The sequence below is a fragment of the Saimiri boliviensis genome, chromosome 2, assembly GCF_048565385.1.
Source record: "Saimiri boliviensis isolate mSaiBol1 chromosome 2, mSaiBol1.pri, whole genome shotgun sequence".
Classification (NCBI taxonomy): Eukaryota; Metazoa; Chordata; class Mammalia; order Primates; family Cebidae; genus Saimiri; species Saimiri boliviensis.
Window position 1 is genome coordinate 187,950,419 of NC_133450.1, and position 18,961 is coordinate 187,969,379.

General features: G+C 51.1%; 1 protein-coding gene across 9 annotated transcripts in view; it reads left to right on the forward strand.

Moving 5' to 3' along the window:
- TMEM8B (transmembrane protein 8B) overlaps positions 1-18,961 on the forward strand; it is a 96,952-nt gene that overhangs the window by 10,354 nt on the left and 67,637 nt on the right. For 3 of the 9 annotated variants that reach the window (XM_074395037.1, XM_003943786.4, XM_039474721.2), the window contains exons 1-9: positions 1,120-1,818; positions 6,174-6,363; positions 6,718-6,925; positions 13,228-13,361; positions 13,619-13,887; positions 14,480-14,805; positions 18,083-18,176; positions 18,371-18,494; positions 18,606-18,748. In XM_074395037.1, the coding sequence (XP_074251138.1) occupies positions 1,311-1,818; positions 6,174-6,363; positions 6,718-6,925; positions 13,228-13,361; positions 13,619-13,887; positions 14,480-14,805; positions 18,083-18,176; positions 18,371-18,494; positions 18,606-18,748 (1,996 nt within the window). In that variant the 5' untranslated portion in view covers positions 1,120-1,310. Of the gene's footprint in view, positions 1-1,077; positions 1,819-6,173; positions 6,364-6,717; positions 6,926-13,227; positions 13,362-13,618; positions 13,888-14,479; positions 14,806-18,082; positions 18,177-18,370; positions 18,515-18,605; positions 18,749-18,961 lie in introns of those variants that run through there. The other 6 variants (XM_074395039.1, XM_039474719.2, XM_039474720.2 and 3 more) reach the window with 6 other exon arrangements.

The window sequence follows — 18,961 nt, forward strand, 5'->3', positions numbered from 1 at the left end:
CAAGATCAGCCTGGCCAACATGGTGAAACTCAGTCTCCACTAAAATTATGAAAATTAGCCGGGCATGGTGGCAGGCGCCAGTAGTCCCAGCTGCTGGGGAGTCTGAAGCAGGCAAATCATTTGAATTTGGGAGGTGGAAGTTGCAGTTAGCCAAGATGGCACCACTGCACTCCAGCCTGGGTGACAGAGCGAGACTCCATCTCAAACACCACCACGACCACCACCACCATCACCATCACCATGTACAGACTGTGAAGGGACTGAGGGGTGGGAGAGAGACAGAGGTGTTAGGGGGAGGAGAGGGAGGGCTGTTGGAGAAACTACCTACCTCTGGGCTTTGGCTAGATTGTTACAAGTCCTTAGGTTAAGGCCTTGCCTTAGGATGGCAGGGGGAGGTATTGATCCTCAGGGAGGGAAGGCTGTTGGTTGTGGCTGAGTCCCAGCTGCAGGCACTCAGTGTTGAAATGCCTTGCCGGAAAGTCTGCTATTTGGGGAGGGGACTTGGATATCTGCAGAACTTCACGAAGGAGCTCTGGCCTGACCTGGGGAAGTGGGGGAGGGAGAAGGGGTCCAGGGCCAACGAGCGAGGAGCTTGACTGAAGCCTCTGGAACAAGGTCCTGGAGAGTAGGCACCGGTCACCAGGACAACAGGAACGCCTAGTAGTCTCCGTGGTAACGGCGGTCTGGTCTCCTCCCCGGTGGGTGAGGTCTCCTGAGAGGGTTGCATTGGGCCTCGAGGGGACGAACCCAGAGGGTTCACTTTTGGAAAGTGGGGTGTGTTGCGGAATCTCAGTGAGCGAGTGTCTGGGTAGGATTTGCGGAGATCTGTGCGTACGTCCGGGGAAGTCTGGGATTGTCAGTATAGGGTTCCCTTGAGATATCTGTGGGGCGGTCGTTGGGGGCTGTGAGGATCTGAGGGGGCCTCGGGTTCTGTGATTGGGGTGAGAAAGGCAGGTTCTCCGGTAGCTGGGGCGGGGGCGGAGTCTGTGTGTCCTCGAAGCCCAGCAGGACTAAGTTGGGGACCAATAGAGTAGGGCGGGGGCGGGCTTTACTGACAGGGACCAATCGAGCCGGCAGGGGGCGGGGCGTCACGCCGACGTCAAGCCGAGGCCGCCGCCGCGGGGCCTGGTTATCGCCGGTTCAGCGCAGCCCGGAGTCGCCCAGGCCTGAACTCCCACCCAGGTCCCCGGCCCCCGCCGTGGGCCCGCGAGGATACCGGAGGCCTCCCCCCGGGGGTGGGGAGCGGAGCCGCGGGTCAGCTCTGCGAGCGCCCCGCGCTGGCCTGTCCGGCCCCGCCCCCGCCCCGGGCCATGGCCCAGCCCTTGTCCCGGCCCCTCGTCCTATCCCGATCCCCGCCTTGGCCCCCGGCCCCGCCCTCGCCCCGCTTCCCAAATCGGCCCCAGCCGCTGCCTGGGTCCCCGTCCAGGACCCCCTTCCAGTCCCTGCCCCTGGCCTGGCCCCCATCCCGGCCTCGGCCCTTGTTCCACCCCCTGTCACAAATCCCGGTCCAGGCCCTGTCCCATCCCCATTCCCAGTGTTTGCTTAAGGCCCTGGCTCAACCCGGGTCCTTGCTGCAGTCCCCGTCACAGCCCCTCCTTCCGTCCCACTCCCTGCCCTTGTTCAAGCCCCAGTGTCCAGCCCAGCCCAACCCATTATCTCAGCCTTTGCCCTCATCTCTGTGTTTACCCAAGTCTCTCCCGCTAGTTCCCCCCATCTCTCATACTCTGCCCCTCTCCCAGCCTAGACTCAAGTCTGGGTTTCAGCTGCCGCCAGCCCTATTGCTGCTGTTGCTGTTCTCTGTCCTTGGCCCAGGGGCTGGTGAGTGCAGAAGCAGGAAAGATTGAGACAGGAATGGGGTTCGGGCAGGGAGGGATGGGCTGGAGAGATTCAGGAGAGGTGGGACCTGGGGAACTAGATCACTGGGGAGCAAGTGGGAGAAATAGGAGAGAGGTCTTACACAACAGCGGGATTGGCAGGGTCAAAAGAGTGGTAATTCATTGGGTTTGAGGCTCAGCAGGTGGCTTACAGTTTTTAGGACAGAGACTCCAAGATTTTTTCTGGTGTCTATCCTAATCCCACTTTGACTTTTGTTTTTCCAGGGAAATCTTGCGGGCTTTGCTCCTGCTTACAAAGTTTGATGGGGGAGAGACAGGTCCACATCAGAAGCCTCTAGTGCTGTGTGGGAATATATAGCCCAAACCTTTGAGATGTTGGGGATGCATTCAAATAGCATGAAAAAGAGTTTTAAAGCAAACAGATGAATATGGATTAGTTGCCATTATAATGCGTTTTCTTCTTGTAATGATTCTTATTCCAGAGAAGATTGATTTGCCTAGGAATAATTCCTGATACTTTTAGAGCAGGGCTGAAACTCGGAGGCTATTTTACAGATGGGGAAACTGAGGCTCAGGGAGGGAGCAGTTTGTCCAAAGTCAGGTAGCTTGTGAATGACAGTGCTGGGGCTAGAAAAGAAAGTTTCCTAATTCCTATCTCATACTAGTATTTTTTTTTTTCCCACTGCAAGTGTATACCTAATAGAGAAACAGACCCAAGTGGGGGAAGGCTGAAAGCACAACCTCCCGTCTCTCCTGTCTGCCCACAAGGGGGCTTTATCCACAAACTGTTCCTTATTTGCCGGGCGTCAGCCAAGTGCCACCCTCCGGTGGGGAAGTGACTTGGACAGGAGAGGGAGAGGTCCAGTTTTTTAATGGGTGGAATGTGAGAGGAGGAGGGGGTGTCCTGGTCTAGGGGATGTGCCATGAAGATGGCTCCGTCATGAAATCACTGTAGTCTTCATGCCCCAAGTCCATAGCCACCTCTGATAGGTGTCACTCTAGATAGATGGAGATGTGCCTGATGGAGTCTTTGGAAATAACAGCCAACAGAGCAGCTGGGGGTGGAGAGTGTGGGTATTTGAGTTCTGGGGGCCTGGTTCAGTGTACAAACGTTAAAGGTCACAGCCCCTGCAGAGATATCTAGTCACTTAGGTGTTTATGTAAGTGAGGGATCTGTAGGAAGGCTGGCAGCATGTGTACATGCTTGTGTGTTGTTGAGTGTAGACATATGCATGTGTGTGGAGTGCATGTGAGCCAGTGTGTCTTCTGAGTGCCTGTGTTATGGTATGAAGGGGAGGGGACATGTTGTGACCCATGTACATTCTTCTTCAGCTCTGCCTGCTCCTCATATGGACAGATCACTGAAGCTGTGAGGGGGGCTGGGGACCTTTTCTCAGCAGTTGATAGTTCCAAGGGTGAGGGCAGTGTTGGGTGCCTCCCATAACGAATATGTGTTATCCATCCACCCGCAGCCAGTCCCCTTGAAGGAAGGAGCAGTGGAGGCACTCAGTGTTGATTACTATTGCTGGCAAGTTGGGCACTCGGCAGAGGCAGTAGCCAGCCAGGTTTTCAGTTTTGGTGAGGGGGAGTTTGTGCTGTTGAGCCAAGTTCCTAGCTTCCATCCCCTGCCATCATGGCTTCTTCATGAGCCCACTGAGCAAGCATTGGGTTGGCAAGGGGAGCTGGGTGACCGATGGCCACAGAACATATACAGCTGAAAGTTGTGGATGAAAACACTATTGCCCAGAAGCAGATTCATGTGCTTTGGGGAGAATTATAATGAATTTGGAAAAGAGTGCCAGTATGCCCAAATGGAGGCAGGACTGCATTTAGTGCTATTAATAATGCCTTGGCAATTTTGGACCAAAGTACAGGGTGCTCTGTGACCTAATGGTGGTGATGAATTTTGCCTGAGGAGAGGCTGGCAGCATCATAGGACCATCATAGCGCAGGGCTGCATATTGCTTATCGTTTGCTTCAATTTCGTTTCAGGAATGGAAGTTATCTCTTGGGTCTAGTGGTCCCACTCCTGATCCTTGAATCTTTTCCTTGGGCTTAGTCGAGGACCCACACATGCTTGCTATTCAAATAAATGAGCTTTTATTCTACCTAATGCTATCACTAGGAGGGCCAACCTCAGCCTATATGTGTGTGTGGTGTGTATGTGTGGTGTGGGTGATGGTGGGAACTACCCTAGCTTCATCATAGAAATACTGGGGAACCTGGAACAGGTTCATCTGAACTTGGTAAGGGCCTTACTTATGCTCCCTCTGGACACAGCTCTGGTAGGCCCTGTTCAAACTGCAAACCAAAGTTTGGAGTGAATGGGGCTGTGGACCCTTTCTCAAGCATCTAACCTCAGAACTTCTTCCCGGTTCCTCCCAGCATTCCCAGCTGCTCCTCATTCCTTTATTCTGCCAGCCTGTTCTTTGATCTCTGTAGCCCCTGGCCACTGTGGGGATGGCTTAGCTAGCTCCCCAGTTCTCCAGGCCATATTGTGGTCCTTTGAATCACAAAGATATTTGTGCTTGTCTATCCATGTTTCCCAAAGGTCATTAAGCTGCTTTTCACCACTAGCTCTCTGAGGGTCTGCACCGAGGGACTGACCAACATCTCTCCTAACAGTAGCAATGGCTGATCAGATGACCCATCCCTGGTACCAGCTTTGAGGAGGAGCAGCCCTTCCCTAACCCCAGCAGAAGGCGAGCTACAGTTCCGATTTCTTCTAACAGTAGTATCCAGGCTGTTCACCTCTTAGCTTTCTGCCTCTTACTTAGCACAGCCAGGATTCCTAGGAAACCTGTCTTCCCCATCAGGTGGTTCCATTTCCCTTTGTCCCTCTCGGATGCATTTCTGTCACTCTCTGAATGCTCACTAGTAGCCTCTCTGGCTTCCTGGGCAGTGCTCAGCCTGTGAGGTGGCAAGTTTTCCCTCCTGACAGTTGAGACTGAGAGTGGTCTGAACTGGATAGACTAGTCCACGGCCTCCAATGGCCCCCAGCTATGGAGGGCAGCTTTGTGGGGTGACCCCTGGAGTTGCTCCGGTTCAGTGTTCCTCCTTCAGCAACCTCCCCTTCCCTTTCTTATTTCAAAAACACCTCATTTTTGGAGTTATCTCTCCCGTCTCCAGAGAGGGAGATTGGACTAGGGAAGCTCTGAGAATATTTCCTGCTTGACTGAAAATGCCCCTCCAGAGTTGTCCTTACCCCAGCCCCCATCTGTCCTGAAGCTGCTGAGTTCCCCACCTTCTCACCTGTCCTGGAGGTATCCTCTTGAGCTTCTCAGGCTCGTCTGAAGTCTCCAGAGCAGTCAGATTCCCCAGAGGTTTACTTTGGGAGACCTTGCCTGCCATTGGGACCCTCTTCCCCTGTCTGCTACTGGGTTACCTTTACTGTGACAGCCATTCTAGTCCCTTGCCTGGCTGGCTGCTGACATGACTTCTGCTTACCTTGGCTCTGCTCCTGATAATCATGATCAGGTATCTCAGCATTTTAATGCGGGATGACCACTTCCCACCTCCCAACCCAGTGTGCTCTGAATATTCCCAAGTGGCTTGAAATCCACTGGGTCACCAACTCACTGGGCCTTCCTTTGGGGGAAACTTCCCCTGGCCGCCGCCCACTGGCTGCACATTCTGACCCGGGAGGCCTGACAATTCTCCTTTCCTGGGAACTCTCATGGTGGCCTGCCAGCTCCTGTCCTTGCTTCTGCCACCCAAGCAGGCCTCTGGCAGCTGTACCACACTTTTCCTTCCCCTCTCCTGCCCTGAGCCAGTATACAGGCAGTGCTTGTGAGGCTGCTGAGGGTTTTTACTGCTTCTAACCACAGGGGAACAGAAAAGGGAAGAAAATCAACAAGGAAATTACACAGTTCCATGCTGACTCCCAAGCCCCACAGGTGGAGTTCCAGTCTGCTCAGTGGCTTACGAGCCCATGCCAAAACACACACACACAAACACCCCTACCCCTTCCACATATCTGTTATTTTAGGCTTGGTAAGTGGAGAAAATGGCTCCTAAATGAGGGGCAGCTGCGAAGTCAAAGAAAGGGTCTTAGTTTTGGATTTGGAGAGAGCTAGGTTTGCATTCTCATTTGGTCTAGGTTTGAGCCTCAGTTTTCTTATCTGTAAAAGGAGGGTTTTTAAAAATTATTAATAAGATTAACATAATGATTAAACCAGATGATGGCTAGGTTTCAGATCTGCAGCCTGAAACCCAGTTGCTGGCCCAGAGGAGAGCATTTGTGGAATTGATGCTATTGGTGAGGAAGACTGGTATACCTGTTGCTTAATGGAAATGCCCTCTGTCCTGCCCTGCTCCTTTCTCTCTCCTGCTTCCCAGGAGGCCTTTTCCTGACTGATTACTCCACCTGCTCACCCCGCAAGCTGAGTCCTTTCCGCTCCTTTGCCAGCACCGAGCTCTTCCACTTCCATGTTCCCGAGGACACGTTCCTGGCTGTTTGGAACCTCATCATCTTCAAGGAGCAGGGGGGAACCTTTGGGGACCACTGCCCAGACCAAAGTGTGACTGTGTGAGTGTCTGAATTAATTTCCCAACCCCACTTCCAACCCCTGACCACTTTCCAGACTAAAGTGTGACTTTATGAGTCTCTTAACTGACCTCCTGACCCTGACCCCAACATTGAAGCGTGACTGAGTGATGGCCATGACCTCTGTCACATGACCACTTCCTGACTATTGTATGACTGTGCGAGTGCTTGAGCTGATCTCACCCCTGGACCCTGACCTGGAACTACTTTGTTGAATGTGTCAGTATAGGGAATCTACTTGTTTTACTGGTGATGGGTGACAGTTCTTTCTTTCTTCCATTTCCTGCCTCCCACCCCATTGCCTGCTTTCCTTTTCTCCTAATTCTGGTCTCCCAGGTATTTCCGGTCTGGGGCACCCCCGGTCATCAATCCCCTGCATACACACTTCCCAGGGGACACAGCTGTGCCTGGGGTTTTCTCACTGACCCTCAGCTGGACACTGCCCAACCGCACTTCAGGCATCTTTAACGTCAGCAGCCCCTTACCTGGGGACTGGTTCTTGGCTGCCCACCTTCCCCAGGCCCACGGCCACATCTCTGTCAAGGTGGGTTGATGTTGCCCAGGGCCAGAGGGGCCAGAACTGCCCCTTCATCTCTGCTGAATTCTCCCCACAGGCATGCCAGCCTTGTGCCAGGGTGGGCAGCAGCACAAGGGTGGCTGGGGTGGGACATGGCTAGAGGCCAGCAGGCCACCCAGTGGGTCAGAGGCCATAATCTGCAGGAGGCAACTTGGGAGCCTCAGGAGGACATGCTGGGTCCAGGTAAGCTAAAGGAAAAGTCGAGAGTCTGGAGTCAGAGGCTCTGGCACGGGGGAGTAGTGTCCTTCCTAGTGGAAGGCACAAGTGTTAATCAAGGTGAATAGAAGCCAACTATGGGCTGGTCCAATGTGCAGCACACACCAGGACTGGTTTTATTCTACATCATGATTGACAATACCCCTGAAGACTTTCTTGGGCCATGGCCCAGTCTAATCTACCTGGGAGAATGCATTCCTCTTCTGTCATAATTTTAGACAGCTTCCTACACCCTTCAGAAGACCACAAGAGAAGCTCTTTCCTGCTAAGAGGAGGTGTTGGGCAGCTGGTGTCTATCCTGGCCTTTGTCTCACTTTTCTCCAAGTATCAGCCACCCAAGCACTTATTTCACAGAGGTATTTAAAGACTGAAGGGCAGGTTCAAAGGTCAGGATGCCTCTCTGGTTTGGAGGGAAAGGAAATGCCACAATGCCTGCTACTCTCATGTATTAGGCCAGACAGGTCTCCTACTCCTGTTCACTGGAGGAGAAGCAGGGAGTGTACTCAGCTGCCTGTTGTCAGAGTGGGACGGCCATGTGCGTGGGGCCTGTGGTGAAGGTGAAGGAACAAGCAAGAACAGAGTGAGGATTTAAAGAACAGGACTCTAGCACTCAGAAATGGGGTGAATAGTGCCTTCGAATGAGCTAAGACTCATATAAGGACGGGTGCTGGCAGTGCTGTTGTCAGAGATGGGAATTAGGGCTGAGGTAGTGTCACTAGGCCTCAGTGACAGGGCCGTTTTTCCTGAGAGTGATGAGGATGTGCAAGAGAACTCCCCATCAAGGCCTGAGCCTGCTGGAGGGCAGCATGCTGGGAGCTAACTTGGAAAAGGTTCTAGGTTCTAGGTAGGCCTTGACGCTCATCAGAACTGAGATTCCTTCTGTTAGAAGGAATGTCTTCGTAGGTCTTTGGCAAAATCCCTGTAGGGATGTTCCTTATCCCAACTCTGATCCTTGACTCACTTAGTGAGAACTGACAGGGAAAATCCTGAAGCCTGGCTCTAGTTATCCAAAAACATTTCTAGTTGAGCACGAACCTGGGGCCTAGGCCTGGGCTGGGATTGTAGGAGCTGAGGCCCAGTTAGAAGTGGTCAGGATTGCTTATGGCTACCAGATTGGGACAATGGGGAATAGAAATAGTAGTATAGAGAAAAGCTGCTCAGAGCCAAAAGGGTAATTCAAGTGCCCAGACCAAGGGGGAGCTGGGTAGTGGGAATAGAACTAGGCCTGACATGTGCGTTTGTGTCTAGATACAGGAGGTGGGGCCTGGGGAACTTGGTACTGAGCTGGAACCCTGGTCAGAGCTCTTCCAGGTGTGTGGTGAGGCTAGACAGAGGACCATCCCATCGTGCCCATGAGCGGCAGTGGGTCTGGACGCCATGAGAGATGTAGTGCTTCTCTCAAGCCTGTTTGAGAGGTTGATCGGGGCAAGGATCTTATGTCTGGTCCTTCTAAGAATTAGATTAACTTTCTGTAATCTTCCATGGTCCTCAAAGGGTTCTTCAGCTCTCCAGATCCTGGTTAATTTCCAGGATTCAAGCCTGTAGGTTCATTGTCCAGAGCATTCCTCCGTTTTCTCAACTTGTTTCCTCCTCCTACTATGGCTTGCTTCCTATGAAGCTTGACAAACACAGGAATTGATGTGGGTTTAGGGATATCCTTTGGTGGGAACTGAAGAGTCCCAGGGATAAAAAGGCAGTGCTGTTTCTAGGGCCCTTCTCAGCTTTGAGGATGAGCTCAGATCTCACTTTAGCCTTAGTCCTTTAGTACCTGCTTTGTGTCAGGCCTTGGGTTGTGTGCTGGGGACTCAGAGATAAATAAGATGCGTGTTAGATACAGAAGATGTTTTAGGAGGATAAAGGGGAGATGGCTAACTCAGCTTGCTAGCATGGTGGAGGTGGTATTGGGAGCTGTTAGGTGGTGAGGCCTGAGGTTGAAAAGGCAGGGAAAGGCATTCCAGTTGGTGGGAGTAGCATGGCCCGAAGTTTAGAAGGGGGAACTGAAGTGGTTCAGGGTGGACTGGTGTTGGGTGGTAAGGGAGGTGAGGCCATATCATGAAGGGCCTTGACATTTGAACTATATCTTGAGTGTGATAGGGAGCCCTGAAAGGTTGTAAAAAAAAGAAGTGACTTAAAAAGAAGAGCTCTCGTGTGCTCTGGTTCCCACACTTCTGCCAGATTCTGGATCTGTGTTATTCACTACTTATTCCTAGCCTCCAGTGCAGAGCCTGACACATGATGCCATTTTACCTCCTTTCCTTGTCCCCTTTTTCCTACCAGCCACTTCTGTCTTGTCCCCAGCCTCCATCTCCTTGCCTTCCTGTCTTGGATCATGTGTTCATTCTAAGGTGCCCAATTGCCAGTCTGCTCTGAGGGGCTGGCATTTGGTGGATACCATTTGACACCTAAATGGCTCTTAAGGGAAAAGTACTCCTAAATGTCTAGAGCACAGGTTCTCTTCTAATACTTCCTTTTCCTGTGTCTAAGATTTGAAAAAGTTGGTAAAATAATGAAAGCAACTATGAGGACAGTAAGGAAGTCGATTGTACGGGAGAAAGGATTCTGTTGAATCCACCAACTAGGACCACACTTCACTCAGTGTCTCAGCTGAGGTGGTTAGAATCTGCTAATAGTGCTTCTGCTTTTCCTCCTCCTCAATTATTTTATATTTCTCTTTCTTTTCTTTTCTTTTCTTTTCTTTTTTTTTTTTTTTTTTTTGAGACGGAGTTTCACTCTTGTTACCCAGGCTGGAGTGCAATGGCGCGATCTCGGCTCACCGCAACCTCCGCCTCCTGGGTTCAGGCAATTCTCCTGCCTCAGCCTCCTGAGTAGCTGGGATTACAGGCACGCACCACCATGCCCAGCTAATTTTTGTATTTTTAGTAGAGACGGGTTTCACCATGTTGACCAGGTTGGTCTTGATCTCTTGACCTCGTGATCCACCCGCCTCGGACTCCCTAAGTGCTGGGCTTACAGGCTTGAGTCACTGTGCCCAGCAATTATTTTATACTTCAAATAGACATCTATGTACCTGGTACAACATTCAAAAGGTACAAAAGGTATACAGTGGAAAGTAAGTGTTCCTCTTCCCTTCTTCCAGTCTTCAATTCCTCTCCCCAGAGTTAACTAGTAACTAGCTGTTAACTAGTTATATATTACTCTTTCCTTTCGGAAACACCTTCCCTTCTTGGCCTCTATGACTTTACGGAACTGTCCTGGTTTCCTCCTGCCCACTGCCTGCTCCTCTGGCTCCTCTCCTGGCCTCTCCTCTGCTTGATCTCCATGTTGTAGTGGCCCAAGGCTTGGTCCTGGGACCAACTTCTTTTTTTACTTTTCTATTATCTTGCTTGGTGTTCCAGCACAATAGTTTCAAATATCATCTGTTAATGCTTCCAAGAGTATTCGGCCAGTCCTAATTTCTTTGAATCTCAGACTTTATATCCCATTGCTTTCTTGACATCTCCAGTTGGACGTCTAAGAAATGTCTCAAACTTGGTATTTAGTAAAACCAAATCAAAGCAAAGCTAAAAGTATAAAACTCTTCAATTTCCATTTCACTGCTCCCAGTCCATGCTGCTTCTTTCTCTAGTCATTGTGATCTTCCTCAGGAAATTGCACTGTCATCACCCATTGCTCAAGCCCCCAATTAAGTGCCCCAAATCCTTGATTTTTCTTTTCTCTTTATTCCTCACAACCAATCTGTAAAGAAGAAGTCTTGTTGACTCTACTTTTAAGGCATGCCCTGAATGCAACTACAGCTCTTCATTTCCACTCCTAGCACAGCCTCTCTAGTTTCTCCAGGACTACCCCAGTAGCCTCCTAAGTGGTCTTCCTGCTTTCAGCCTTGCACCGTGAAGTCTGTCCAGCACTCGTTTGCTTCTACACTGATTGGTGCTTTCTGACTGTGGGTATGGGCTCAACTATGCACTGGCTATTCCCCTAGAGAAGGCTCTGTGTCTTTGGGCGTCTTCAGTGTGCAAGCCCCACTCAGAGCCTGGCACTGGCCACCCTGCTCAGGCTTTTCTGAAGAAACCCAGCCCATACATATGAGGAGATTCTAGGAATCCACCTACCATACCTTCCACTCCAGGATCTTTCAGCCTGTAGCCCGTCCACATCTCACTTTTGCCTCTCTTGGTTTCTCGAGCTTCCTTGGCTGGGCCCTGGGCCTTCCCCTGACTGCTGATGTTCTGGTCTGTTGGCTCAGTTGGGACTCTTTCACCTGGTGTCTGCCCTGGCAGCTCTTGAGGATCTGACTTCTGATGCTTTCTCTGACACCATCACTGGGTGATGGTCCCCTGCATCTTCCCTGGTCTCCACTGACTGAACACTCCCTCCACATGAAGGGAGGGGAACTGGATGTGCATGTCACACAGTTGAAGGAAGGAACACATCTTAACAGGTCATGTCCACTGATCCTTGCATTGAATCAAACACAAGCAAAACTCTAAAATGTGGAGCAAAGTGTTTCTTCCCTGGACTGTCTAGCTAGGAAATGGGCCACCACTGGAGCATGAGCCCCTACCCTTGGGACTCATTCACTACAAGATGATTGTGGTGGTGATTCTTGCCTTAGGAGGTGGGGTCAATGCAGTGACTTGTGATTCTTTAGTTCTTAGGGTTTGATACCAAACCTGAGCATCTAGTTTGGTTCAGGAGCTCTCTGAAGGGACCCTCTTTTTGATGCCTATTCTATAACAGCTGTTTTAGCACCTAGTATGTGCCAGATGGTGTGCTAGACACTGGAGATGCAAAAGGCATAAACCTCCTTCCAGCCTTTTGCAGCTTTGCTGGAAGTCAGTGCCTTGGCTGGCTCGTTCTGAGCTGTGGAACTCAGTGGGATGTCAGGGCCTGGAACTTTTGTCCCAGAACAAAGTTTGAAGGTATGTCCTGCTCAGATTAACCACGTAAGTGAGTAATGGCCTCTGGTTTATTGGGCCAGCATGAGGCCATTTGTCCAAAAGGTCAGAGAAGCCTAATTAGGAGCCCCCACTTCCCCTGGACTGTGAGGTTTGTAGGGCTCATATAGCTGCAGGTGCTATACGAGAGGAACTACGACAAATAGAACTGTGCTCACTGGAGAGTGATGAGGCTGTGCAAGCCAGGGGGCTGTTAACAGACAAGGAGCTGGGATTTTCTCCAGAAGAGAAGCTGGGGGAGACGTGGTTGATCTCCTTTAGCAGCAGAAGAAACACAGTCTAAGGCCCAGGGACCAGACAGATCAATGGGTCCCCTGAAAGCAGAGTGGGGGCGGGGGAGTCAAACATGACAGGCTTTGGCTTTAGCAAGGTCAGTGCTTCCCTAGGTGGGATGATTCATTTTTGGATTCATTAATTCAGCAAACATTCATCCGAGAGGTGTGTACTTTATGTGAGGCCCTGTGTCTGGAGGAACAAAAATCCAAAGGACAGTGTTCCTGTTCTCAATCTGCTTATAGTCTGGAGGTTGCCTGGGAAGTCGTAAGTGACCCTGCACTCTTTACCTGTGTAGGGCCGCTCATTACCTGTGCGTTATGAGTATGAAAGCGGAGGCTGGACAAACATGTGGGAGGGAGAGAGGGTGGGGATTAAAGGAAATTAAAGGTTGAGATTGGTGACAAGGAGGATGAGGGGGCTGGATTGGAGGCCTTGAAGGAGATTTCTACCCTACTCCACTTGGCCTAAAAGAGCCAGTGTTCTAAGTTCCTGAGGGCCTGGTCCAGGAATAGGCTGGTTGGAGATTGCAGTGCTGCTGGGCTGACCCGGAATGCTCAGCACGAGGGGTCAGACTGGGAGAAGGGCAAGCCAACCTGATAGTCAGGAGGGCTTGGGTTTGAATCCCAAAACCTCAGCCAGTGCTGAGGATTCCAGCAGACATTGCACTGAGGTGGGACAGAAGTGACCAGAAATGACTACTCAGGCAGGTAGGACCTAGAGCTTAGAGAGACCTGGGTTAGAACCCTGGGAGTGGTGGCCAGGACACGGGTTTCTCCCTGGCCCACCCAACAGGTTCTGTTTGCCTTGGTTTAGTCCCGCCCTTGCTGTCTCCCTCTCCCGCCACCCTTGCTTTTGTCCTAGGGTCTCCAGGATGAGTGTCAGTATCTCCTTCAGCCGCAGCTGATTGTCCGGCGTTTGCTGGACGTTGCTGTGCTGGTTCCTGGCCGGCCCTCAGAGCAAATCCTCTCCCCACACAATCGCTCAGCCCTGTACAAGTAAGTCAAAGACTCCTCATACCTGGTCCTTCCCTCTTCTCTGGCCTCAAACAGGCTGCAGGGTTTTCTCTCGGCTTCTCCACCTACCTGCCTGGTCCCTGGGTGAAATCCCTGCCTCCCTCCCTCTCAGCACAGAGGGGGAGACCTAAACAGGCCTCCTTCCTACCCCATACCCCCTCCTTACTAGCACTTCCCGTGCCCTGTGTTCCTCTTGCTTCTGTTTATGCCTTCTTACCCTGAACCTCTCCTCTGCCCAGGGTCTTTGTGCCCAGCTTCACTTACAGGGTTTCGGCACAGCTGGCGTGTGTGGGAGGCCGCGGGGTATCTGCCTGCCCCCTGTCACTGCGTCTGCGTCCCAAAGCCCCACCCCTGCACAACTCAAGCTCTGTGGCCTGTGGAGGTGCCTCTGGATGCCAGCTGGAGCTGGCACTGCCCCCCTGGGGGCACTGGGTCTACGTGCGTGTGGAAACATCATCTCGGGGCCCTGGTAGGACCATCCGCTTCCAGCTGTGTGTGCGGTTGCAAGGTCAGAACCCCACATCTACCCCAGTCTGTGCAGATATCCGTGGCTGGGAAGTGACTTGGGTGGCTGTGTTCAGTGGCCCTCTGCCACATCCCTATAACCTCCCCTCCCCCACCCAGGCTCCTTCACCCTCCCTGAAGCCATCCCACTTAGAGCTCCAAGTTATTGGAAGGCCTTTAGATAATTTTTTTTGTACCTAACTTGGGACAACTAAAGGACTTCATTACTTTCCTTGATGTAATCTTTCAGTTTCCTGGGGTAGGCAGGGACATCAGGACTTCTGGGACACTGTCCTTGCCAAAGCCCTTGTGAGTCAGTCAGACAGCCTGTCATACTTAGCTATCTGTTTCAATAGTGTCTTCACTGCCTTTAGGGAGGGATAGATGACTTTGGTTCCCTCCAGTGTGGCACTGTGTTAGCTGTCACCATTAGGAAACCCCTATGACCCTGGATGCCCCATACTCTCAAGGAACATTGCATTCTAGTTCTCATCCTTCCACACTCTTTGTGAAATCCTGTCTAGCTTAGATGTTTATGAGTAAGTTCAGGACTGTAAGGGCTGCAGGCCTAAGCTCTGGTTTCCTCTGGCCCACAGAGTGCCCACAGCCCGGCCTGCTCCGATCTCTGGTCCCTGGAGCTGCCATGAACATGCCCCAGTCACTGGGCAACCAGCCACTGCCCCCAGAGCCACCATCCCTCGGAACCCCTGTGGAGGGGCCTGGGGCCACATCCCCACCCGAGCACTGCTGGCCAGTGCGCCCAACTCTGCGCAACGAGCTGGACACCTTCTCCGTCCATTTCTACATCTTCTTTGGCCCCAGTGTGGCCCTTCCCCCTGAGCGCCCAGCCGTGTTTGCCATGAGGCTGTTGCCAGTGCTGGACAGTGGAGGCGTCCTCAGCCTGGAGCTCCAGCTCAATGCGGTATTCTTTATTTAGAGTGGGGAGGTTGCTCTGCCTGGGAGCTTGAAGGGGAAGGTGTCAGGGGTGTTGGGGTCTTTACCTCCTCCAGGAAGCCTGTTCAGGTTGCTCCCACCCATCCTGACAATTAGGGACCATGGCTCAGCCCAATTCTAGTCAACAAACATGTTCTGAGTATTGACCCTGCTCCAGATTGGCGGGTCAACCAGGTTAACTCTGTGTCTAGGTTTTCCGAGTTTCGTAGGCTTGCCTCCTGCTCATTACTGGCCTTTCTCTATGGCAGTTGTTAACCTTTTCTTGCAAATCTCCTTTGATGGGGAGTTTACCACCTCTTGAGGCCATGCAGTTCATGTTTGGATAGCGCTGATTGCCAAAGGCATTCCTGACATCCCATCAAAATCTGTCTCCATGAATTTTTTACCCACTCATCTTGGATTCAGTGGGTAAAAGCTGTATCCAGAAGCCATATCCAGTAAATCTGTCTCTGTCCTGTTCTTTTTAAAAAATCAATAGACTTAATTTTTTAGAGCAGTTTTAGGTTGAGCAGAAAGTATGAAGTTCTCACATATGCACTCTCTCCTCTCATGTTTTCCCTATTATTAATATCTTACATTAGTATGATGGATTTATTACATCCCGGTCCTATTTTTACAGCCCTTCAGATGTTACCTCCAACCTCCCAATAGCTGAAGAACCTCATTGTCTTAGGGGTCCTGGTATTTGGATCTCTCCCCTTCATTTACTGTCTCACCTGGTCATACTTCTAGTGGTCACTGTATCTCTGAAATAAGTGACCTGAGGTGATCTGACCGAGATGCCGGGTAACAAGACTTGGGTTTGTCAGCCTGAGATTGAGTTACCTTTCTCAGCAGCTGCATTACACTGTGGCATCACCTGGGGCTTGTGGTAAACTGAGATCCCTGGGTCTTTTTCCTTTACTTCCCTTGTATTTTCTTCAAATCAGTTGTATACATTTACTTTTTTTATTATATGAGTAATAGGATCACATAAAACTTTGGAAAATAGGGGAAAATATCTCCCTAACACAACTGTTTAATTTTTTTTTTTTTTTTTTTTTTTTTTAGACAGGGGCTTGTTTTTATGCCCAGGCTGGAGTGCAGGGGTGTGATCTCAGCTCAGTGCAACCTCCACCTCCCAGGTTTAAGCAATTCTTGTATCTCAGCCTCCTGAGTAGCTGGGATTACAGGAGTGTGCCACCACACCCAGCTAATTCTTTGTATTTTTGGTAGAGACAGGGTTTCACCATGTTGCTGGTCTCGAACTTCTGGACTCAACTGATCTGCCTGCCTTGGCTTCCCAACATGTTGGGATTACAAGTGTAGCCACTGTGCCTGGCCCACCACTGTTTTTGGTATATGTCCTCCCACTTCTTTTCCACATTAATTGCTTTGTGCATCTAGTTGTAATCAAGGAGCATAGATAATTTGGTGCCAGTTCCCATCTTGTATTTTTGCACTGAATTTTTGAAACTGAATGGAAGAATTCATGTCCATCCTTGAGGCATTGCCTAATACTGGTTTGGAACTTGGACCTTCTCCACTCCGTAATTCACAAACTTGCAAAGCCAACCTTTTGTGCTTCTTGGTCATTACTGTCAGCATTAAGACTGAGATGAGAGTGAGCCCTATGTTAGGCCATTAGAGAATATCTTCAGCTTAGCTTTGATCCAATAACTTACATACTATTCCCCTAGCCAGGGATCCTTTTAAATCTACTATCCTCTAGCTCTCAGGGCAGGGACCACTTTCCCATCAGCCAACCTGAGGCCTGGTCTGTGGCTTGTTGTAGCTTTCTATGGGAGATAGTTCAGAACTTTCTAGTGGTCCTGCTAGTCAGACAGAGCCATTTATTCAACCTGAAGATATTTCTTATTTGCATACTCAAATTCTCTTTGTTCTAGCTAAGACTGTGTATTTTGTGTTTGCTTATTGCCATGCCTTTGGCCAGTGACAGTGAGATCTTGATTCGACCTTGAAACTGTAGACCCTAAATTAGAGAACAGCCTCGCCCATACTTGTTCTTTCTTCCTCGGTGCCCTAAGAATAGAAGCCTAGCTCTCCTGCAACCCCTCACCCTTTCTGTCTCTGCATTCCCATCCATTCACTTTAATGAGCATCTGTTTGCATTCCACCCATCTGCATCTATGACACGTGCTACCCACCTCAGCCTGTTCTGTTTATTCTGAAAAGTATTTCCTCCAAATATTTTGATTTTTTTCTCCCCTTGGATCAAGAACTGGACATTTGGGTCAGAGAACTGCATATACTTTTTACTTTGGCTCCCTCCTAGAAAGACTTTCACTGAATAATACTTTGGCATATTGCCCTGGGCTTGCATTGAGGGAAGTTACATAAGCAAGTTGTATGAAACTCACTCTCGTGGCTGAGGACAGGATGCATGATAACACACAGTGCTGCTTTGATGAGAACTTATCTCAGAACTTCCCCTTTGGAGAATCTGTGATTCTCCAGAGACTCTGATTCGCTTTTATATTATGCACTTGCAAATCTGTTAACTCATCATACTTCCTGGCTTTGTTTGCTTGGAAGTCAGTATCAAATATATGGTCTGCATTAGGGATAGAGTTTATTTTCCTATCCTGATTTTTAAGTTTCCCTCAGGCATTTATTGTATTCTGTTTTATGTAAGCTGCCTCAAATCCTTCTTGAATGAGGTGAGCTTATGGCATCTTGTTACCTTTATTTCTGTAGACAACCCCTTACATTTACTCTTGCAGATATCTGGTTTCTTTTAATCCCAGCCAGGTTGCTACATTTAATCTCTTGGGCATTCCTTTACCACCAGGCAGTACTTAGGATAATTACACCCGAGGAGTGAGTGTCTTCACGCTCCACCCTGTCTTGGGGTCCAGGTGAAGATGATGGAAAATCTTACAATTGCCTTCGTCCACAACTAATTTCTGTAACTGGCAACAGCCCTCCTTCCCCTTAGTGAGCTAGATAGGACTGAAAAAGAGGGTGTTCTCTCTTGCTTGGGCAGAATTGAAACACTTCTGCCCAAAGAACAGATTCAGAATTGGGCTTTGCCTTCTCATCAGTCCTTGAACGATTTCTGCTGTGGAGGATCTGATATTTTTCAGTTCTAAGAATGGAGGTGAGAGAGCAGCTCTGGCGTCGAGAGCGCCGCGAGGAATGGGCTGTCCTTGGAAGGTGTGGGTTAACACGGGTGGGACTCTGAGGGTGGCGGTCGGTGGAGCTGGAGGGTGTGACGGCCTCACCTCCATACCTGCCCTCCCTAGAGCTCCGTGCGCCAGGAAAACGTGACAGTGTTTGGATGCTTGACTCACGAGGTGCCCTTGAGCCTGGGGGATGCAGCAGTGACCTGTTCCAAAGGTGGGGTGAGGAATAGGGGAGGAGAGGAGGCTGCAGTCTGTGGGTGGTGGTGGCGGCGGGCAGAGGTGAAGGTGGGGAGGGATGGAATGGAGGAATGACAGGCTCTAGGGTTCCGGGGAGTGGGAGCAGGTGGGTGAGGGTTCTTGGATCCTGATCCCTCCACCCTCTCACTGACCCCTTCCTTCTGCCTTCAGAGTCCCTGGCCGGCTTCCTCCTCTCCGTCAGTACCACCACCAGGGTGGCCAGGCTGCGAATCCCATTCCCGCAGACGGGGACCTGGTTCCTGGCCCTCCGCTCCCTGTGCGGGGTGGGGCCTCGGTGAGCGGGGTGGGGCCTCGGTGAGCGGGGCGGGGCAGGGCGGGGCCAGGGCTGAGGCCCGGACTGGGCGGGGGTGGCCCGGGCCCGAGGTAACTGTGAGTGTGTGCGCAGGTTCGTACGGTGCCGCAACGCGACGGCAGAGGTGCGGATGCGCACCTTCCTGTCCCCGTGCGTGGACGACTGCGGGCCCTACGGCCAGTGCAAGCTGCTGCGCACACATAACTACCTGTACGCGGCCTGCGAGTGCAAGGCCGGTGAGCAGGCTGGCGAGGGAGCGGGCGGCGGTGGGCTTCCTGCGCTGGAGGGGCAGCCTGGACTGGAAGTGGACCTGCTGGGCCCGTGGGTGGGCGGCGGGAGTAGGGGAGCCCGCAGCCTGAATTGAAGATGGGTTTGTCAGAGCCGGGGTGAGACCACCCTTCGCGGGCAGTGGCGTAGGCCCATGGCTGTCGTCTGTCCTCTTCCACTCT